Below are 23631 nucleotides of genomic sequence, written 5' to 3' on the forward strand. Positions count from 1 at the left end.
ATTTTTGCATCTACATATCTGGTAACATACTTTTGGAATTTCAAAGTAACTTCCTTCTTTCTGGACCCCCCAAAGCACAACCAACATACCAGAGCAGAGACCACAAATCCCCTCACTGTCATTATCATGTTAATTGTTAACTGTTAACTATCCCGTACCCACATATGTAAAAGAAGTGTGTCTATCATTTTACTTTTTATCCAACCTCAGATTTCCCTGCTTTGCTTTCTCCCACCTCCGTAATCTATCACCAGTGGATTTCATGTAACTCCCTTATGCCCCCTCCTTTGATTGTAATGTATAAAATAAGTGGCAAAACTGACATTTCCAGAGCATTTTCTCCATCCTGTTGAGCCTTTGCATCCTGGCAACTGTAATCAGTTTGGCTCAAATAAACTCTCAAATTCTCACCGGTTTGGACATTTCTGACATTGACAGTTGTACCTCCTCTTGTAAAAACTTTATGTCCTGCTATCAACTGAAGTCTAGATTTTCTGTAGATTTACACAATCTAGCACTAATAGATATTATCAAGAGTCAATCACCCAAAACTTCAGAAAGCAATTTATTAAAAGTCAGAACAAATATTAAGGCACAAAATACATCAATTTTTTCAAACAAAAATCTTTGAAATAGTTTTGTCTTACATTCAAAGCAACTTTTTCCAAAATTATGCAATAACTTAACCTCTTTAAATAGAAAAATATAACTTCTTAAGCCCCTACACTTTCTCCCCAAATACAGGTTTTCCTAGTTCTAAAGGAAGCTTCTTAGTGTATAAGCTCCTGTACTGTATGAACACTTCCTCGAAAGTCTCGCTGGGCACTGTAGACAGTTGGTATGTGCAGGGCCTTAATGATCAGTGGAAGGCCTGGATTTCGTACTGTTTATCACACGCGGTGCACCAAGCAGACTCAAGAGCCCAAACCAGTGACACATAAATCTCGCACACCTCAGCTTTAGGCCAGGCATGTGCAGCCTAGCACAACAGACTCAAACGCCTTTTTAAAAAAAAAAAAAAAAAAAAGATATAAAAATCACCTTATATGTACATTTTTTATACTTTCAGTCTTGCCATTCTAGTAGTGCAAACATAATATACCAGATTATAGGGGGAAAGTCGACATTCTCTACAGGACCTGAAAGATTTAAAAAATTACTCTCTTTACAGGAAAAGTATGGAGACATCTTATCTCTCAGCTTTAAAAATTTACATATTCATCTGTTTTTTTCTTATTTTTGAAATAAACAAACTTAACTATCCTTTAAAACAGAAACTAATACTAACTCAAATCATGAAAATTCCCCTTTAATCAAATTTCACACAGTAGATAAATCTAACATGAATTGCAAAATGCTCTTTTAAGCATTTTGCCTAGAAAATCATAAAGCTGGACTCTTATCCTCAGATCCCTTCATTAATAGGAAGACCCATCTTGATGGCATCCTAAGAAATTAATCTGACCTTGATGACCAGTTTCTGGAACCTTCATGCAGAAGTTGGATGACAGCTGCACAGTGGCCCTGGGTGTCACTTCTCCCCAGGTCCCCCATGTGACTACACTCAGCCCTAGGGCACCCCCACCTGTTCATATGAAGGGGCTCAGCTCAGGAGACCCTCCACAGGAATCCTCTATTCGGGACACAAAGTGTTAACAGAGGACACAATGATTACTGTCAGCAACAGACATAGTGCATGCCTTTGCAAAACAGTATTTCTGACAGGCCACTAGGAGGAACCCGTATTTCTCTGGATGACCAGGGAAGCCCGCATTTCAGCCTGCAGCGCCATCCAGGGTCCAGCATTTCTTTTCCCAGCTGCAGAAAGCAAGGTTTTTATAAACACTATTGAGGTTCCGTCAGAGGCAGTTTCCTCTCTCACATTGACCATCGGTCGCCACTCCCACCCCACTAGCTCCTACTAGCTGGACGCCCAGGATTCTACATTCAAAATTCAGCTACAGCCATATGAGTTGGGGGTGAACCTGCCTTGAAATCTGGGCAGTGGCATTAGATAAAAATTTTAGGAACAAGGGGACAGAGGTCACCTATGGGTCTGAAACAACTTGGGCTGAGGGTGAAATAACACCCAAACCAGAAAGGGACATGAATGCTGGGACATGTACAGGGTGGGAGGCCAGGACTGTGGCAGACACCGAGGGGAATGGTGTCCACACGGTGAAATCGGACACTCTCCTAGGAAGGATGTCCCAAAGCGATGGCATCTTGACCACCACGTCCTGGTCAGTACAACACTGTTTGGTATTCACTACTGAAAACAAATTTGAAAGTATCTTTCAAGAGACACTGTTACTGGAAATGAATCTTTTTTTACTAGCCCCTGTGAAACAGGAAATGAGAAGTAAATTCCAAAGAAAAAATTTTGAAAGAAAAATTTTGTTTTGTGGCTTCATAATGAAAAAAAATGAAAGGTTATAATTTAGTGTTCGTGCGGTGAAGACTGTAATGCTTCTCAATTAAAATTCTCTGGAGTGATTCCTCACCCACAAGGTTAGAACTCCTTGAGAAAAAGACGCGCGATTCTAACTTTAATTCCTGCTCTAAGTGTCCACCAGCCCTGGTGCTGGTCATGAAAGCAGCAACATCCACATTTCCATCTCACCACCTCCAATGACTTTCACGTTTACAATGTTCTGCATTAAAAAAATTAAAACAAAAAATGTCAAATCACACATAATGTATAAAACAAGGTTGACGGTTAAGAAATTACAAGATTAACAGTGATGCACTGTACCGGTAAGTACTATGGCGAGATTACATACTAGGTAAGGTTCTAGCTTCCTCCAGGGTCACCCAGCTGGCATAGCCCGGTGTCCACCACCTGCCCCAGGTAGGTTCAGCAGTGACACATGCAAATACAGTCTGAGTGAGGGGACAGTGGCAGAGCAAATCTTTGGAAGTGACCCTTAAGACTTTGCTCTCCATGTACTTCTTGCATCCACTGAGCTCAGAGAATGAAGATGTCCATCATTTGATGTGCTCGCTGATGACAATCAGGGCTTGTGCAAACGTGTGCAGCCTCACACAAACAGCACCTAGCCCCATAAATATCCGATGTTCCAACGGTAACCAAGTTCTACTTGTTATCAAGTCACTTCAGTATAAAAGTGAAAGGAAATTACTATCGCATCTACTGATTACAAACCCAAGAGGTGGAGACAGTGTTTGACCACGCTTCCTTTACCTCAAAGCCAGTGGAAGAACTGTAGGACTGTTTATGTAAAAATCATGTTTAAATCTAGAATTGCCATATTTTCCAGAAAAAAGAGGCAACCCAATCCACACATCTGCCACCCATCAGCTCAGGGCATTTGGGCATCTATTTTATCAAAATACTTTTCTCAGATTATTTCCAAGTATTTAATGGACATTAAACTGACATTCAAGAGCCAGCTTAAAAAGGGTACAAACCCCTCCACCCACTGAATTCTTAATTTGAGTACACAGATTTCCAAGACAATGCAATAAAAACTTGTTGCGTGACCTCTTACAGTCCCAGGGAGTCCTTTACCGTTAAGTAGGTTTCACATTATCTTTTCTGAAGAAAACATTTTTTCTGCCATTTCAGATCTGGTCATAATTTCCTAAAAAAAAAAAAGTTTTTTTCATCAAAATGTTGATGCTTCTTCCAGAACTTAACAAAATCCTCTAATCTTTCAATAGTTATGGTTTTAGTGGGGAACTGAATATATTCCACAATAAACAAAGAAGTATTAGATACAGAAAATAAAACCAAATAACCCATCCTTTCCGGTATACGTCTAGTCAATCACCTGCTGAGAAGTGCAGGAAACGCTAACGTCCTGCTAGCCAAAACGCACCCTGAGCTCAGTCACCAGCGAGAGGCAGGGACCGTTCATCTGAGGATTGGCCTCACTTTACCAATTAATGTACTTTTGAATTAGAAATCAATGATTTATCAAATGAGTACTATAAATGCTCTTTTAAGAGTAATTCCATGGTAGAGTTATAAATCCTGAAGTTCGGCTGTTTCGCATCTGGGTACATGTACACTGCAGCCTCTCAAAACTCCCCATCCCACGACAGTCAGTGACCAGGCTGATGCCAAAGTCACCGGCCCTGCCGCTCAGTGAACACACTGCAGCATCCCTCGTTCTACAGCCACCACGCAGGTCACTCCTCAGCACCACTGACTGCCCCCGACTCCTTTTCACATGAGCTAATGTCCCCGAATCCCCCCTTTAATTCTCACACTTCACACTCCTGCCTGTCTCAGGCCACCTTCCAAGATCCTGATGACCCATAATTATTTTCCCTCAAAAAAACCTTCCTGAATCCGCATCTTTTATTCAAATTTCCTTAGTAAGTGAAAATCAGTTAGAAATTATTTAACACCCCAGCACAATATCTACAAGCATGAGATTAATTTAGACAAGCTGCCACCTTCTACGCTCTACCTATAAATGAGATGTAGAAGAAAACCAAAGACTCAAAATCTCATAAAACAGTTGTCTTCTTTCACACCAACAAGCGTTTATCTTGCTCCTGCTTTAAAGGAGGATCTAGTTCCTTTAAACGTCAGCCTGCTCAATCTGCAATCATTTAAACAAGTACCTTTCAGCTGAAATGCATTTCTACTTTGTGAAAATAATAGCCCCAAGGAAGTTATCAAAAATATATCTTACCTCATCAGAATCTACCAACACTGGAAGAGCTCTGAAATGAAAGGAAAAAAGTTGGCCATGTAATTAAAACGCCGGTGTGTCTACTAAAACTGAATCTGAGCACACCCTAGGCCTCACCAATTCTTCTCCTGGACAGACACAGCCAGAGATGAGCACCTGGGCTCACCAACACATGCGGAGAATTCTTACAGCACTGATGTTCCTAATACCCCCAAATGGGTAAACTGGTATATTCATGCAATGGAATACTATACAGCCCCAAACGGTATGACCTAATGAGGGATAAAACTTTCAGAACTGATACAAGTAACCTGCAGGTACAGATGTCAGGATGGCAGCACCTTTGAGAAAGGAGGTCATGATCTGGGAGGAGCACCAGGAGTTCTTAGGGTGGGCGATGTTCTTTTTGATCTGGGTGCTGGTTACATGAGTGTGCTCATATTAAAACTTTACTGAGCTATACATTTATTTAGAATTTGTACACGGTCAAGAATGTGTGCTGTATCCCCAAAAACTCCAGTAAAAAATTAAATGAAATATGAAAATAATTCTAACTTCAAAATGGAAACAACAAGAACAGAAACAAAGCGAGACCAGCAATGATAGAGGCTACTGTGTTGGAGTAAAAATCAGTGACTAAACCATACAGCAAGGGATTCCAAACACACTGACTCCAGCCCCATCTGTATTTCCTAACCCTACTATTTCTCACTTTGGCTAGATGGACAAGTATCTGAGTGGCAATGTACTAATTTGAAAACTCACATCCTTCTGTGAGAACTTAGGAATGAATAAGCTAGACTTAGTCATTTCACTATGTACACATATATCAAATCATCATGCTGTACACCTTATATGTACACAATTTTTATTAAAATATACACATATTTTAAAAAAGAGGGATGAGCAAAGATTATGAAAGGTGTTGTTTATGGAATCAGGCATTTGTTTAATTCCCATGTCTTTATCATCATTGACTGAGTGTAAACCAACAGAGCGTACTGGAGAAAGGAAAAATTATATAACATAACCTTTGCTTGGGAAAGATAATATGATAAAAAGACAAGTGTAGCCTCAATGTGTGAGAGAGCTTTAAGGGAGCACCTAAAGGCACGACTGTGCCAGGTCACAACACAAAAGTCCCATGCGCACGCACGCCAAGCCTAGGAATGCTACCTACAGGGCAGTCCCTGGTGACGGCAGAAGAAAAAGACTGGGAAACTCATCGGCGTGAGAAAGGAGCTTGTCTGGTGCAAAAACACTAAGAAAAATCCAAGGGAGAAGATGGCTTCTGGGGAAACATGAGCCAGAAGCCAAGAGGCTGAGGACAGTCATGGGTGCCTAGCACCTTTGTTCACAAGCAAATGCTAGCTACCTCAAAAAGGGGCCCGTTAGGTAGGCAACTGTTTACAGCTTATTAAGATGTATTCAGTGCAGTGAAGAGGAAGGGGAGCTATGCTAAGCCGGCCTCAGGCTAATCAGATAGGAAAAGCCATATGAATGTGAATACACGTGAACGTCTCCTAAAGTACCGGATCATAGGACTATTCATCATCTACTTAAACTGTCCCATGACTTAGATGATTTCTTTCATTCTTATAGATGTATAAAAAAGGGTTTCTCTGTGTATGATGTCTAACTTCCCCACATGCTCTGTAAATTGTACACTAATTTTGGGGAGCACTGTGCTAAATTTGTGTTCGTTTTCAGAAGTGGACATACATAGCTTCCCAAGAATTGAAAATGCTAGAAACTAATTTGGATTATACAGCTCTACTCATTTCACATAAATCGTTCGTGAGAACACAGGAGATATTTCAGTCCTTTACAGCGTAAAGGAATTTTTGTAATTAAGCAGGCATTTTTATTTACAGGAAGAAGGAATAGAGTGATGACTTCCTAAGATGACGAAAACTGCCAGGAGCCCCACTGCTTTGAAAGTGGGGAGTCTACTGAGATGATTTCCTTTTAAAGTACTTAAAGTATTTAGTTCCTTTTAAAGCCAAATCTGGAAGGTAACAGTTGCCATCTAATCTGAACCTCTCCACACACTTTTGCTCAAAAAAACATGAGATCCCTACAGATTGCAAACAAAACCACACACAACCTGTGGTCTTTGGTATTTCCAGAAGAACACTGCAAACCTGAAATTATATGTAACCAGAGAAATATATGCCAGTTCCGAAAAATTCCTGCTGTCACTGCAAGCTCAGGAGCACACGTAGGGAATGAGAAGTCTGAGGAATTGTGTGAAGAGTAAAGAGGAGGGAGGGCTCAGCCAAAGCAAAAACAAAACCACCTCTGCAAAAAATCCAACACTAAGCACCAAACACTGAGAAAAGGCTGGTGACCTGGTGGTTCACAGCACCTGATCCAGGAAGGGCTTAAAGTGAGCAGAACCAAAGGTAGTGGCTGCACAGTCATGGTTTTCAGGGGAGCATGAGACACACAGAGGAGCGGTATCCCCTGGAGACATGACAGCACAGTGAATAAAAAGGAAGGAAGAAAGCAAAACTAAAGATCCTGTAGAAATAAAAAAAAGATAAGACAACACTAACTTCCCTCTCTCCATACTACCAATATTATTCATAAATGAAACTATAATTCAGGCAAATTGATAGGTGAAAGCACTCAAACCAGGTACTCTCACCACAAAATGCCTAGGAGTAGGAAAAACAAATAAAACCAGTTCCAGATAATGGTGTAGGAAGAAAAAACAAAAAGAAAAATCAAAAACATTTCACAGGAGAAGAGAGCTATAGCTACAATACAACTCTCCAATTAAATAAGATGAGTTAAAGAGAGCACTTGGTGATATTAAAAACAATAATAAATTTTTTAAAAACAATAATTAAATTTAAGTTTCTACAATAAGAAATTAAAAACCAAGAACAAAAATGGATTAAAAACAAAAGAGGAAGAAAATAAAAAATCAATCAAGCTCAGAAAAAAATTTTTTTTAAATCATCCCTATAATGAAGAAAATAATTGCAAATGTCTAAAGGAGAATAAATTTAAATAAAAATTTAATCTGTGGCAACAACACAGCTAAGAGAATGAAAATGACGTAAAGAAAGATGTAAAAAGGATCACAGAGTAACTGGTAAAAATGGAAGACAGCAGGTAAAGGTGGAGAGAAAAGGTCAGATGATTCCTCCCACAAAAACGTATGTAAACCTGGACAAAATTATTAAAAAATAAATAGTTGAACCCTGGCTGGGTGGCTCAGTTGGTTGGAGCACCATCCTGTACACCAGAGGGTGGCAGGTTCGATTCCCAGTCAGGGCACATACCTAGGTTGCAGGTTTGATCCTTGGTAGGGGCACATATGAGAGACAACCAATTGATTTCTCTGTCTCTGTCTCTATCTGTCTCTCTCTCCCTCCCTCCCTCTCTAGAAATCAATTGAAACATATCCTTGGGTGAGGATTAAAAAAAAAAAGTAGTTGAAGGCACTGCCAGTGGGGATATGGATACAAGTGGCTCAACAAATTCCAAGGAGAATATGCAAAAAGAAAACCACACCAAAGCACATCACACAGATACTGCAGAAAGCCAAATATAAAGAAAAACTCTGAAAAGCAGTAAAATGACACATTACACACATGAGAACAAGAATACAAGACTGACGTCTCCACAAAAACAAAAGAAACAGAAGGTGCTGGAAGGACATGCTGCTCAAACAAAAGTCAACCAAGATTTTTATATCCAGCAAAACTATCTTTCAAGAAAGGAGGCAAACAAATACATTTTTATATACATAAAACTGAAAAAATTTGTTTCTAGCAGAGCTATAGTATAAGAAATACTAAAGAAAGACCTACAGTACATGGTGATAACTCAGATATAGAGGAAGGAAAGAAGTACTAGTAAATGCATGGGCAAATATAAAAGAATATATATACACCTACTCTCCTTTTCTGACTATTAAAAGAAAAAATATAATAGTCCCCACTTTGCATAAATCTTATGTGTGTGAATTTCAGTTACTACAGTTTTGTTAAGTAACACCAGTGCCTTAACAGGACAGTTCAAATTTCAGTTACTAAAAAGTACAAGATACTACTTCATAACAGCTAAGAGAGCTAAAACCAAAAAGTTGAGCAATAACAAGTGTTGACATGGATGTGGAGAAACTGAAAGCCTCATACTTTACTAAAGAACTAAAAATGGTTCAGCTGCTTGGAAAACGAGCTGGTACTTCCCCAAAATGTTAAACGTATAATTACCATGTGATCTAGCAATTCCATTTCTAGGTATATACCCAAGAGAAATGAAAATATATGGCCACACACAGGCCTAGAATCATCATGTTCACAGTGATGAAAACCAAAGATAAGGGAGAAAATCCTGAAGGCAGCCAAAAACCAAACAACAAAAACCCTACAAATAAAACCAAGTAACATATGGGAAAAAAAAGAACTAAACCAGACCAACTTCTTTCTGAAACTATGAAAGCTGGAAGACATCGAGTAACAATCTTTGAAGCGTTAAACAAAAAACTAAGAATTCTATACCTAGCAAATCACCTTTCAAAAAAGCTAAGAAAAAAAAAGACTTTTTCAGACAAATAAAACCGGAGAGATCATGGCCAGGATACCTGCACTACCATAAAGGGAATTCTTCAGGCAACTAAAGTATCATACTACACAGGAACTGTCTAAATAGGAAGCAAATGGGAGCACGGAAAGGCAGGAACCGTGTGTGAAAACGTTACCATATCTGGCTATCCTGACTGCTTTCCACTGTGGAAATGGCTCTGGAATTCTAGTGTCAAACAGAACACTGATAAAGAAGATGCTGAATAGCTCCAAGTTTCCAGAAGGGCTTCCTCTGCACCCTATTTTTCCTATGCTCACATTTTTCCTCTGAAAGCTTCCTCACCATACATGATAATGTGGTTACATGTGTTAAAGAAAAGTTTTACATGTGTTTGAACTTCTCCATAATAAAAAATTAAAACAAAATAAAATTATTCTGATCCTATAAACTTAGATCAGAAAAGCCTGGAGTTGGTAATAAGGCACAAGTATTAAAATAGTTGTACAGTGAAAAAGGGAGGAGAAACAGAGAACAAGGCAAGGCTGTGTTCTTTGCAATTCAACGTGAAGTAAACCAGTCATTCACTAGTGAAGGGGGCTATAAAAACATGGAGGTGTGAGGTCTGAAAAGCACAACACAAAGTGTGAACTTTCCCTTCACATTTGAGCCTAAATTTAGATTCAAGCCCCAACAGGATACTTACACATCTGTGAATGAAGAGGGAATATTTTCTTCCACCCACTTCAAATCTTCATCCTGTAGAAATAAAAATTTACATATTAACATTTACTTAATATTACTTGAGAGCAGAATTTTTAAATAGAATGTCTGTAAAACTTAAGCATTTAAATTAAAATGCATGACATTCTTTTAGTTTCTACATATCTTAAGAAGTTGGCACTAATGCCATAAAAAAATTATGCCAGTATTTTCTTAAACAGGCAAATAAAAATTTGGATTTTTAATTTTGTATACTTGGTATTATTTTTTGTCCTGAAGAAAAAAAACACATAAAAATCAAAGAGTTGACTTATACAAAAGAAAATAACAAGAATATTGATTTGTATAGATTTTTGCTCCCAGCATTCATCATGCCTCCTAATTTGTTCAAGTTTTTATATCATGAGTTTTTAATTTTTCAACAGAAAGAGAGGATGGTATAAATATTCTAACTTTACAAAAGCCTATTTATCTCTATCACTTGTATTTATGCTCTCCTCTCTACAGATAAGGAAAGCAGGTCATTTAGGGTATCTAATTTTTTTAAACAAAAACTTCCTTATAGTTCTCTCACTGAGAGAAAGAAAAAGAAAAGGTATAATGAGTATTTTGGTTTATAACGTACAATAAGTCAAAATGTTTCTTTGTGATCTACCTAGATACATGGAATACTCTGGTTCTAGTATTAATTACATGAAATATTCTGGTTCTAGTATTAATAATATCTTGCTTTCTTAGAGAGAGAGAGAGAGACAAAGCAACTGAGCCAGTATTAATAGGAACCTCAAATCTCTGAGTCTCAAATAGAAATAAATCAATGAGGTTATTTGATCAAGAGCTGACTACAGTTGATTTAAAGAAATGAAAAGCTTTCCACTGATGTATTTGCAAATACTGAGCTTTAAAATAAATTGAGATATATTCCTAAAATAAGAGGAAAATACCTTAACATGTTGAAAGTTTAAAAGCTGTAACACCAGATAATTAAAACTGTTGTAATTTTTTAAAGTTTATTTAAATTATCATAAAACTACTCAAAGAATGCATTATAATTACTAATTACCAAAAATAAAACTTAGGAAATTTAGTAAATCCAGGAAATAAAATTGTTCTCATATATTATCTGTCCTGTCAGATCTTACATGCATACATGAATTTTTACACTGTATTAATCTAACATTTTCAACTGTAAGAAAGCCATATAAAACTGTAAGATAGCCCTGGCCAGGTGGCTCGGTTGGCTGGAGCATCGCCCCGTGCACCCAAAGGTTGTGGGTTTGATTCCCGGTCAGGGCACACACCTACATTGCAGGTTCAATCCCCAGTAAGGGCCAGTACAGGAGGCAACTGATCGATGTTTCTCTCTCCCTCCCTCTCTCTCCCCCCTTCCTCTCTAAAATCAATAAAAACATATCCTTAGATGAGAATAAAAAACAAACAAAAAAAAACAGTATGATAGGCATTTCCATTTTGCTTAATTACTTTCATAATTACCACTTTTATGCATAAATAATACTCATGAAATACTTTAAAACTCAACGCTGCCCTATATTTTACCATTTTATTCAAGCTTTCACAGTTTTGAAAAAAATGATAATTTTGTTCACTGCATAGGTAAGTAATATAGACAGTAAAAGTCCCTTCCCAACAGATAACAAATGTTATAGAAATGTCTTCAAAATTACTTTCAAATGCTGAAAAATTAATACAAGCTTTTACTCTAACAAAGCTTCTCCACCTTTAATGTGCAGGGGAATCACCTATGGAACCCTGTTAGAAAGCAGATTCCGACTGAGCAGGTCTGGGGTAGCTGAGTCTGCGCTGCCAACAAGGTCCTGGGTGACGCTCTTGCTATTGCTGGGCAGAGAAGAGCACAGGAGAAGCAGGATCTACGGCAGTTATGGTTACAGGCTTAACCAGTATTGCTGCTGCTTGCTAACATTTTTCATACACAAAATCTTAGTAAAAAATGTTACCCTGATGGTCAATAAATTTGACACTCGTATAAATTTCTAAAGTATTAAAGACCGAGACTGTTAAACATGATAGTTACTCACAAAATTATCAGAAGTAGATGGTTTAGCTGTTCCATTGGAAACTGTTTTTGAGGTTCTTAATTTTATTCCTTCAGCTATAATGAGAAGCACAATAAATATATAAAATTATAAAATATTTTCCTTCGTAGCCTAATACTTAATAACCCAACAAGGAATAATATTACATATGTTTTTTAAAGAATAGTAGTATTTCTATTTGGTTCCTCCTCCTCTTTTTAAGTTTTCATCTCTCCTGAAATTTACCTTGTCTTCACCAATCTGTTCCTGTAGATTCTTGAATACATTTGTAATAATTATTTTTAAAGTCTTTCTTGCTAAGTGTAATATCTGTGGCACCTCCAGATCTCTACTGACTGACTGTTCCATTAACTACGGGTCACAGTTTCCAGTTTCATAGCATGTCTAGTAATTTATCATTGCACACTGGACGCTCACAAAGGATCACACAGACTCCGGGTTCTCTCATCTTCCTCTGGGAAGACTGCACTGTATTCTATTCAAATTATTCATTAGAGTATTACGGTAAAATTAATGAAATAAAAAAATGCTATGTAGAAGCTAATAGAAAGATGAAATTAGCACTAATACCATAACCAGAAGTGCTTCAGGCATGATCAAGAAATTACAGATGTGCCTAATTTTAAAGAGCAAGAAGAGGTGACTCAAAGAAATTGAGTAATCACCAAGAAGACGAATATATACAAGATCATTCTTGTGAAAAGCAGTGTACCTACCTCACTACTTAGAGCAAACCAGTAGCAAAAGCTCAAACTACATTAATAATCTTGAAAATTTCATTACTGACTCCTTATTCCTATCTAGCATAATACAGGTTTCTACAGAAATAGTTTTAAATATATTTAATGTATCTGACCTTGCAACACAGGTAAAGGTACATTACTTGTTAAAATATATACAATGGTCATTCAGTAAGAAAACCTCTCACTCACTTAAATTTTCAGATGTTACCATGAATTCTTCAACTTCATCATCAGAATCATCTATTAAGGGCATGAAGGCATACCTATGTTAAAAACAACAAGTTTTACTAGTGTGTTTAAGCCTGTTCAATTTTCAACTTATAGCTACAAGAGTCACTGCAGCCAAAAATATCTACAATTTTAAATTTCTCATAAATGAAAATAAAATTTTAATTATTTTAGTCTCAAATTAGAAAGGTTATTATTGTGAAGAAATTGTAAACATGAGCCCCCCAGCCCTGCTGGTAAGAGCAGAAACGAGTGAGATCTATCTGGAGAGTTCTGTGACATGTCATGTTCAGGGAGGGGACTGTCTGCTGTGCTCTTCTCCATGCCAGGTCTCCCTCCCTGCCCACACCTTTTAATTCATGCCCTAACAGAAGAGGAACTGCTAATCTGAGTGGTGAAAATAAAGCAAAGGACTGAGCCAACAGCATTCAGAAAGCACTGCTGATAACGGCAAAAACAGGCAAAAACAAAGCGTCTGATGTGCAGGGACTGCTTACAGAAACCACGCTACATTCATAGCACGGAATGCCATATAGCCATTACAAGTAACATGGCAGAGCTACACCAGGTGATGCGGATACGTTTTAACAAGAAGGTGCAGAACAGTGTGTACATGAATATATGTATTATTATCATTGCATAATTTTAAAAAGAAACACTTTTTCCTCACAGTGCCTTTCTTGGGGAAGGGGAATGAGGCCAGGGAAGGTGGGGCTCCCCAACACATGTGGTCTAAAGCACAACCTTCTGAACTTAGCATTCAAGCTCTTTACCTCCCTGCCGTGTAAGCAGCATGAGCCAAACTGCATGCCTCAATGACCTCCAAAGCATACTGGTTTCCCCACTACCCCAGAAATGTACACTCTTTCCCAGCTCAGTCTTTCACTGCCCTGCTCCTTTCCTTAAGGAAAACAGAAATGCTGCCTTTCGGAGTCTTCCTCACCGCCCTTCATCAGCCCTGGACTCACTTGACACGCCTCTGATTTCACTGTCTTGCATCTATGATGTGTCTCCCCCCCGACAGTATACTCCTGACAAGCATGGACTACTTCCCCACAGTTTACAGACGTGTTGTCAACACAGTACAGGTGATCAACAAATGCTTGCCAAACTTGGATTTTCCTCTGTTAGGTACCTTTGATTATTTGCTGATGGTCTCCACAAAAACATTATTACCATAAGGATAAGTGAAAAAAGGAAGCTCCAAAACGCTTCATCAACCCAGCTTTCCATCCAATCCTAAAACAAGGACAATTCAAACATGAAAAGTTAACTTTCTGATAAACATAAGCATGTAGATTTCCGACTGAAATAGTGTGCAATGACAAGTCCTAATGAAACCTTTCCAACCAGTTAAGTCTTCCAGATAAATAAGTACAAATTTTTTCAAAAATATAAAACTAAGAAACACTATCTTTATAAAATCAACATTAATGCTTTCAGCCTTATAGCCAATCAGATGAATAAAATCCTAACATAAATTATATTGTATCATGTCATAAAAAGAATTAGTTTAAAGGCACTTCAGAGATAATTTAATGTATTTTCTATATGAGAGCAGGCATGAGGCAGATTAATAGCAAAATTAGAATCAAGTTGACAATGGCTACAGTAGTCCCCTCTTATCTGTGGTTTTGCTTTCTGTGGTTTTCATTACCCATGGTCAACTGCAGTCCTAAAATATTGAAATGGCAAAGTCCAGAAATAATTCAAAATAAGTTCAGAGAAACAGTGAGATGACATTCACATAACTTTTATTACCATATACTGTAATATTGTTCTATTTTATTAGTTATTTGTTAATCTCTTAATGTGCCTAACTTATAAATTAAACTTTATCACAGGTATATATGTATAGGAGAAAACACAGCACACTGTATATAAAGGGTTTGGTACTCTCCACGGTTTTCAGGCATCCACTGGGGGTCTTGGAACGTATCCCTCACGGATAAGGGGGGGCTGCTGTAGTTTTGACAATAGAATCTCTGATGCAAAAACCTCAATGCAGTATTTCTCCCAATAGGTTGTTCTGCTTTTACTGAGACAGGTCTTATCTATGTTGTTTGAAACATTTCTAAAGGGCTGTTTAACATTATAAACATTCTCTTCCATAAAATTTTCGGGTTAGCAAAAAGATTTAGAAAACAAAAATCAGAATCAAAAGATATCCTTAGAACTCCAAGTGAAAAATACTTAGGTGAGGGAAGGAGAGAAAAGAAATTCCAGAAAGTCAGTCTCCTATCTCATTAACTCATCCCCAAGGCAGGTGTCCAGGAGGACTGTCAGAGAGCTGTTTGTAACTGTTCATACAGAACTAGAGACAAGCTCCTAATCAAAATGCCCCCAGAAGAGGGTCTTTTAGTGTTTTAGTCTAAGAAATGTATCTTCTTCTAACTTGAGAACTCACGGTGAGCATCTCCCTAAGTGTTCATAATGGGTGTGCCGCCCTAGAAACACATCAGACTTAAGGGTTACAATCCCATTAGATCCCAAACAGCCCAAGTTCATGGCATACAGGAAGAAAAGAATTTCCTGTTATCTTAAATTGTACAGGAGAGAATTATTTTTCAAAATCTATGAAAGGAAGCTGAGAAAAAGCATAACTGGAAAAGTAGATGTAGGAGAAACTTTTTCAGATTCACTAGAGGCCAAAGTTTTTATAATTCTATATAAAATAATTCAAAGTCAAAAGAAAATCTCCACTACAATTATCTCGATTTACAAAGACAAACTAAATTATTCAAAATTACACAAAATGAAATAGTATAATTAAAAACAAACTATTTAGATTATACTTACTGATCGACATTTTGCAAATCTAAATGTTATAGTTGTCCACACCATAAACACGACAGACGCTGAAACACACCAAAAAAGTCAGCTTTGAAGGAAATGTGGCCCTGAAACAATTTACTATAATAAGAAAAGTTCATTACTTACCCAGCACAGCAAAGATCAGAGTATTTGTAAAGTGCCTATATAAAGAAAATTTCACCGTGTTCTTTCTTAGCCTCAGAGTCTTCATAGTTTGTGCCAAACTTATGAAAATGTGAAAAAGTTAAGGAAAAACATTTTAAATAAGTTAAAATCAAAATCAAAATAAGAATCTTTCCCATTTCCAAAACTGGTCCTGCTGAATATAGTTGTATTAACTACAGGTAATAAAAACACAGAAAATGTAATTTTAGCCAGAACTATATAATCATGATACTGACGTTTTGCTTTATAATCTTTGAAGTAAATAAACTTGGAGGAAAACACACAAGCAAGAAGCTCCAGGACGCCCTTCTTACAGCCGAGCTCCCAGGCCCCAGGCCAGAGCAGCACACGGCCCGCCAGCCTCCCAGGCCAGACACTCTGCAGGTCCCACTGGGATTTCCCACTTGGCTTGTGCTTTTCTTTCTCTCCCCTCCCTCCCTCCCTCCCTCCCTCCCTCCCTCCCTCCCTCCCTCCCTCCCTCCCTCCCTCCCTCCCTCCCTCCCTCCCTCCCTCCCTTCCCCCCCTTCCATTTTTGCTTTTTTTCTAGTCTATTCTGTGACAGTAATTAAGAAATCAGATCATCCATCAGTTCCATTTTATCAATTAAAAGTTGAAATGTGACAAATAAAACAAATTTGGACATAGGTTAAAGACAGACTTCATTCAAAAGATGATTGCAAAAGGGAGAATTTTCCAACTGTAAGATCTTCAGAAGTCCCAGTGGTCACACAGGAAGGGGCTTTGCTCTTACAGGGAGGAGGAAACAGGACTAGAAAGCTCAGTAGTGGGCAAGTGGGTGGCATGACGAGAAAGTGGATCAGAAATGACTTTCCTGAGGTCTGCGGATTCCCAGGAGGGGCCTCACAGAGGGCTTGTGTGGACAAAAGCTCAGGAACCTGGGAGAGGAGATGGCTTAGTGTCAGGATGGGTCAGTGGGTAGAGAGGTCTGAGTCTGGCCTCATCACAGGTAAGCCACGGGGCGTGGGGGATCTCATCTGTCTACAACAAGGGGGTTCTCTGTAGTACGCCTTCCCCGAAGGTAAAGGGGTGCGGGCTCTCCTCACCACAGCTGTTCACCAGGAGCACAGGCTCCAGTGAAGTTCGCTTTCTGCTGTGAAGGACAGAAGGGGCTTCTCTGCAGGCTCCTCAGCAGCAAGGCTGGGATACAGCCGGAGCTCTGACTGTAAATGGAAGGTGCTCCTCTGAGCACAGCACCAGCCATTCATGAACCACACATGGAAATTACAGAGCTGAGCAAAAGAATGCAAGTGGGAAACTGTCCATTTATGCCTCCTATTTTAAATTCCAAATACTAATCAAAAACTCCTTTTTAGCAGCTAAAACTACCAAGCTGCTTTTCAATTTTTCTAAATAAGCAAAAAACTGCAAAAGATCCATGTCTAAAATAACACAATCCCACCAATTAAGACTGTCAGAATTTACAAAAATGCAAATGTGCTGTAGTCCTTAAACATTACCAAGACAAATACTTTTTAGAAATTCTTGACTAAAACCAATTTTCTACATCAAAAATCTGGTGTCATTAAATAATTCAGAAGTATTTGTTAAAAGCCAAGGAATAAAAAGATTAAGAAACTCAGAACTGCCTAAGCCTGCACTTACCAAGACATTGCTCATGTAGGAAAAGCTTAAAGCGTTCCTCACTTTAGAGGGAGTGTTAGGAAAGCAGACGGCCCACCATCCCGAGGGAGCATCCACAGGACCCCGCTGCCGCAGGGAAGGATATCCACCAGCACAAGCCAGAGTCAAGGAGAGACAGAGGGAGGCTGGCCAGAAGCACAAGATCAGAGTCATTGGCCTGCAGCAAAACAGCAAAAAAAATAAAACAAGCAGAAAAAACAGGAGGGCGATTTGTGAGAAAAGCTGTGGCTTTCAATTTTTAGGCAATTTCTGCTATTACTTTAGAATCAGATTGGTACTGGATTAACTGCGATGAGTTCACCAAAAGCAAAGGAAGCAAGGGTCCTATGGGAGCCTCCATTCTCTAGGCAGTTCTGCTTCTCTGCTTCTCATCTGTATCATACAGGAAACCCGCTCTCTTTTTGTACAGACAAAGCAGGCTTTTCACTTCAGTTGTAAAAATTACCAAACAGTGATCTAAAAGAGAGCACCAGGAATCTAGGGTCAAGCAGAAATGGATACTGCACTTCCTTCCCTCTCCATGAAACACTAACACCATGGATTTCTTCATGATTTTTATCTCAAGCATTTTTATTAAAAATATTCATAACCTTATTCCTTATTAATCTCTCACCTTGTTTTCCTTATCTCCCCACCCCGATTTGGCTCCTTGCATTGGAATGGACCAAAGCCAGTGCTGTCCATAAAGGCGAGAAGTCACCCTCATTCAAATCCAGGTGGAGTCAGAGCTCTGGGAGCTGCAGTCCTGCCTCCCCTGCAGGTGCGCTCGCATTCCCGCTCCCCTCAGAGGCCGGGTGAGCATCAGGCAGTGCCGCTCAGCTCGGCCAGAACACAGGGAACGTGCAGAACCGGGGAACGTAGGTCACCTTTCTAATAACCAAACATCTTCAAATGCGTTTTAATGCAGAAAATATGGAACTTACTAGAGTAAGATGTTTATAGCACTCTCTGAGGAGATTAGACTCATTTAACTATACTTTTATTCAATAAACCTGGATTCTGCACTAGTAGGTCTGGACAGAAGTAGAATATGATTTTCAAGCATGTTTGCTCAGAAACAACTCTTTAAACCTCAAGTACTATTTCTTAACTAGACACCCTTGGACACCAGGGGATCCATGAATATAACTTGGAAGGTTTTTCATGCCCCACCGTAGGCAATCCACCTGTGTGGGTGGGGAGTACACCTATAACCCTGCAGAGGCTCCAGGCCTCATTACACTTTCAAAGGTAGCTGGTCCAAGCAGGATGGAGGAACACTGCTTCAGAGAATGAGGATAATAAATTTAAAGGTTTTGTTCTGTTATAACTTAGAAGCAAACTGAGAATTCACAAAGGGTGGTTAAAGAACAGGCAGACCTGGCTTAGAAAGAAACCACCCACAGGGACTAGGAAAGGCCTTGCTGCCACCTCTGCTAGCACAGCTGCTTCCCTGGAGAAGGGACACCGGCAGTCAGGCCCTCCAGCCCTCCTGAGACACAAAGAAAAGGAAAAGAAATACAAGAAAAACAAAAGGACATTTCACATTAAAGGCTAAAATCCAAGTATCAAACACAAAAGAACTTGGTAAGAAGAAAACCTACCTATAGAAAAGAGTTTCAGAGAGAGTATGAATGCAGAAGAGAAATGAAAATACTGCGCTGGGACCTGCAGAGCCCTGCCTCTGCTCTGACCAGGCCATTCTCTCCAGCACTCCCCCACTTCCGTGAGTGTGTGTACAAGGCCCCACCAGACAGAAAAACACATTGGGGATACCTGACTCAAGTGAGTCCTGAATCAGGGAGGGGGGCCCTCAGGGATCAGCTCACACTGCCCTCAAACTTCTGCTGTACTATGCCTTCCGCCCCCACGCCAAGCCTGCTCTCTTGCTGTCCCATTGCGGCCCCTGCATGACGGAAGCCAGTGCCCTGGGAATTCCTCTCTGCAGCACTGGCCACTGCCGACCACCCGTCCTTACCAAAGCTCTCCCGATCTCCACTTCCTAACAATTCCTGGTTCTCCCACCTCCCTTCGCCCTGGTGCTCCTCCCCAGCACAATCCACCCTGCCCACCAGGCCATCCTGGCTCCTCTCCTCTCGCTGATCTATATGTTCTCCTTGGGCCACTTCCACGGCTGCAACCTTCTCCTGTACAAAGATGACCTCCCACCATCCCCATCAGTTTTGACTCCTCTTGCAAACTCAGGCTGGGATTTCCAACTCCGCTGCTCATACTAATTCGCGAGCAGTTCAAACCTCATCCACTGTGGTCCCTTCTCCAAGGTCACCATCCCAAACAAGACCCGTGGGGCTTCTCTGAAGCCTTCTCCCCTTCTTCTGCCACCGTTTACAACAAGTCTGTCCCTGTGGAATTTTTCTTCACAGCCCCTGCCCTATTTCTAACCCTCACCATCTTCTCCTTAGACTACTGCAAATAACCTCTTACTAGTCTTCCTATGTCTAGTCTCTCCTTCCCCAGGTCATCTTTTTATATCATCCCTGAGTTCTTTCTAACACACATTTCATGCTCTTCACCTGTGCAGCTTCAATTCCCTCTACCTTCTACCTTCAGAAGGAACCCTAAACGCTAGCATATGTCATTCTATCCCTCGCTCTGCCCCACCTTCCATGGTTCTACCACAACGTTCCCCTACTGGCAGCTACTCTGGGACACTGCCACTGACCCTATATTTCATGCTTCCAACTATGTGTTCCCCTCAATTCTTCCCAGAATGCCTCTTCCCTGATTCTCAATTCTCTTCTTTCTAAACCTCTACTTGTCTTCCCAGTCTCAATTTAAACATTATCTCTATAATGTCTCTCCTGAGTTCAAGCTAGAGTTCCATTCTCGTTCCTCTGCATGACTCCTCTCTAAAATGGCAAAGACTATCGCTGTGTTCCTCGTAGTTCTGTTTGTCTCCTCTCCAAGACCGCGGATTCCTTGGACACAGAGATAATACCTTTTCCTTCCATGCCTCCTCAGTACGAGGCACATAGTCAGTACTTAAATTTGCTGGACTAAATAGAAAAAAACAAAGATATTCCTTGTTTGGGGAGTTGTAACTTTTTCACCTTCAACTAAATTCCTATGTTGAAGTAACAATAATGCAAAACTATATTTCTTTCTATTATTATTACAAATTAAAAGTAGTATGATTTTAATGCTCTAATAAACTATTTTATAAAGACATAGTAAAGGATATGAACCATACAAAAATGGAGTCGATAACTGCTAAAATAATGTCACCAAAAATAACAGCTAAGTGGTTATAACCCTGAAAGATAAAAATGAAAGAAAACCCTGAAAGTAAAAGTTTCATTATATTACAGGAATTATCTGATGAAGAAAAACAATTCAGCTCACATCACTTTACAAAGGCCACATAAAAGACTGTTACTTCTCAACACACTGTCTCTAAGCACATGGAAACAATCTGTTTTGTCTACTCGTTTTGGGACCAGGTCCAACTGAACTATGGAGTGGCACATCCCCAGCCCCACCAGGGCAACCGGGCCAACCTCCCCGCTCCGCACCACACCTGCAGCCACAGCTACTAGGGAAACAGCCCCTCCCCTTCCCTACTGCACGCAGGCGGGAAAGAGTAAAATAGGAAGAGGGACCGAGTGGAAGGGACAAGCTGACCAAAGGCGAACCGCTTGCTCTAATCAAGAGCTGGCAGAGAGGTGTCTGGAAAACACTTATCTATAGTGCTGACTATGTAAAATTGTAAGGAAATATAACGTATATACTGTATCCACATGTGGAATATTTATCTTCTGGTGTGTTTTTCCTGTAGAGATTCGTTTCCTGTGAGTGACATACACATGCAGAGTTCTTCATTGTTAGAAGTAAAAATAAACACCTCTTCTAAGAGTCAGAGATCAAACAGCCCGTGTACCTAACGGAATGCAGACTATCAAGACCTCGGGCAGAAGGATGAGGCCTGTCAACGTTATAGGCGTGTCTGCTTCCAGGCTCAGGGCAAACACATGACCTGAACTCACAAGCAATGTACGGTGAACCGCTCTGTGCAATAACCTGATTTCTATCTACATCTAAGCCAAGATGTTGCAAGCAAAAATTACAAGGTTCTTTAAAAAATAATAAGTTTCTTAATCACTTAGTCGTCAGTCATATTAAGAAAAACTGTGAGCTAAGAATCTAAGGTTCTTCACAGACCTATCTGACTTCTCTCGAGAGGAAAGCATGGCTGCCACAGCACCAGTCCTTCCTCTGAGCACTACCTGCTCCTCTCTCTTCAAAGAGTGGGCTCTGCTGAATCCCCAAAATAGTTCATCTACAGTCAGAGAAAACGTACAACCAAAGGAGACTTAACAGTGAAATATAATGTCTCCATGAGCAAAGGGTACAACTGACTTTCTCCTAACTTGATCCATTTGAGCCAAGGCATAAGGAAGAAATGTACACAGACTGGACAATGACAGAGATGAAAGTTCTTCATCAGGAATGACTATGAGCACCTCTGAGAGGCAGCCAGTTCCTGGGCTGACAGCAAGCACTGCCTTCACAGTCAACCACATCATTTTAGGAAGTGCTCTGCCTTGCCTTTTACCTCCAGGAAATATTAAATATAAAATATTCCAAAAGAAATAAAGCTCAAACTGGGACTTTTTCATAAAATTCCTATCTTTAAAAATTCATCTCAGGAGATATAAAGTCATAGCAAAAACAAAAGGGGTGGCAGTGAATCATGTAGTTTTTACCCCGATGACTCTCATCACGCCTTCCACAGCTGCGAAGATAAAGTAGAGAAGCCCCAGTCCGATCACCCGGTGCATGACTGTCCCTAAGCGAGGCCTGGAACAGGACAGGGAAGAGAAAATGAAAAAAAAGCAAAGAAAAAAAGAAAAAGAAAAAAAACATGGGTAAGTCAGACTCATCTGAAAATAGCCACTAGCCCCGTTTCAATACCAGACAAGTGACCACTTAGTCAAATCGGTCTACTCCCACCCTGAAGCGCTTTGTTTAAGGAAAACACCACATCTCCTGTGAACAAGGCAGAAACAGGCTCAGAAAATAGGCTCCTTCTCTGGTATTGAAAGCAACAGAGGATTCTGCTGCTGAGATGCCAGCATATAATCCACATCATTCCACAGCCCAGGTGCGGTTTCACAGACGCAAGGGCAGACCGAAGAAACTCGGGAAGCTGAAGGCCAACTCTTGTCACTGGCAGAAATCATAATTTAACTCTTTTACTGACATAAGTTAGAAACTGTTTGGGGATTTGTTTTGTTAGAGATAATCTGCTGATTTTCAGCTTGGGCAGAGAAAGAGTAGGATATTAGGAGATCAAATTCCATTACCTTCCTTCTCTCAATACCTAAAACCAGAATGCTAAGACTTTAGTTTCTATTCTTTAAATTCAAAAGAACTAAAACAACAGTTTAAGTCCTTCAAAATATAAATGAATTGAGACAATGCAAAGATGGTGATTTCTGCAATTAATAATGTGAAAATACAACTGAAACTTCATGACATTTGCAAGTCAGAATTTATTAGCTCAAAAACCTTCTTCTCAAAGTTAGAAGAAAAAAATGGTTTTGAAAAAAATACTTAAGATTGTCATTTTTAAATAATATCTAAGTAAAAATTAAACTAATATCCATAGCTCATATTTAAGACTAGTTATCTAATTTAGTTAATCTGAATTCTGACTCATAGCCAGCTAATTGGAACCTCCAACAGCCAGTGTTAGGGCCTCTCTCTGTGAGAGCTGACACAACAGGCTGACAGTGAAGGGACGCGCTCACCAAGGGCTGTGCCCACGCACACAGCCCACTCTCCTGTTCCCTCGCAGCAACACACCCCACACCAAGGCATCTGATGTTCATAACTAGAACTAGGAGGTACCGAAGATGCCACCAGAGGGCTTTGTGTTCTGTCTGCTGCATTAAGCCCCCAGCATCTGAGAAGGAATCTCAATAAAAGTCCGATGAAAAGAAGGCCTCCTGGCTAAAATGTTGCTAAGTATACCAACCCTGAACTCACACGCACACTTGCGCATTCAGCGCTATT

General features: G+C 39.7%; 1 protein-coding gene across 3 annotated transcripts in view; it reads right to left on the reverse strand.

Moving 5' to 3' along the window:
- Positions 1 to 552: 552 nt before the first annotated feature.
- Positions 553 to 23631, reverse strand: part of TMEM87B (transmembrane protein 87B) — a 43034-nt gene continuing 19955 nt past the window's right edge. Inside the window, exons 10-20 of one of the 3 annotated variants that reach the window (XM_081155914.1) lie at positions 22320 to 22413; positions 20798 to 20869; positions 15916 to 16024; positions 15775 to 15833; positions 14111 to 14214; positions 12937 to 13010; positions 11987 to 12060; positions 9913 to 9965; positions 4668 to 4698; positions 3533 to 3605; positions 553 to 2654 (exon numbers count right to left, since the gene is read on the reverse strand). In XM_081155914.1, the coding sequence (XP_081012040.1) occupies positions 3546 to 3605; positions 4668 to 4698; positions 9913 to 9965; positions 11987 to 12060; positions 12937 to 13010; positions 14111 to 14214; positions 15775 to 15833; positions 15916 to 16024; positions 20798 to 20869; positions 22320 to 22413 (730 nt within the window). In that variant the 3' untranslated portion in view covers positions 553 to 2654; positions 3533 to 3545. Of the gene's footprint in view, positions 3606 to 4667; positions 4699 to 9912; positions 9966 to 11986; positions 12061 to 12936; positions 13011 to 14110; positions 14215 to 15774; positions 15834 to 15915; positions 16025 to 17701; positions 17774 to 20797; positions 20870 to 22319; positions 22414 to 23631 lie in introns of all 3 variants that reach the window. The other 2 variants (XM_081155916.1, XM_081155915.1) reach the window with 2 other exon arrangements.

Source organism: Miniopterus schreibersii (genome assembly GCF_964146895.1).
Source record: "Miniopterus schreibersii genome assembly, chromosome: 13".
NCBI classification, from domain to species: Eukaryota; Metazoa; Chordata; class Mammalia; order Chiroptera; family Miniopteridae; genus Miniopterus; species Miniopterus schreibersii.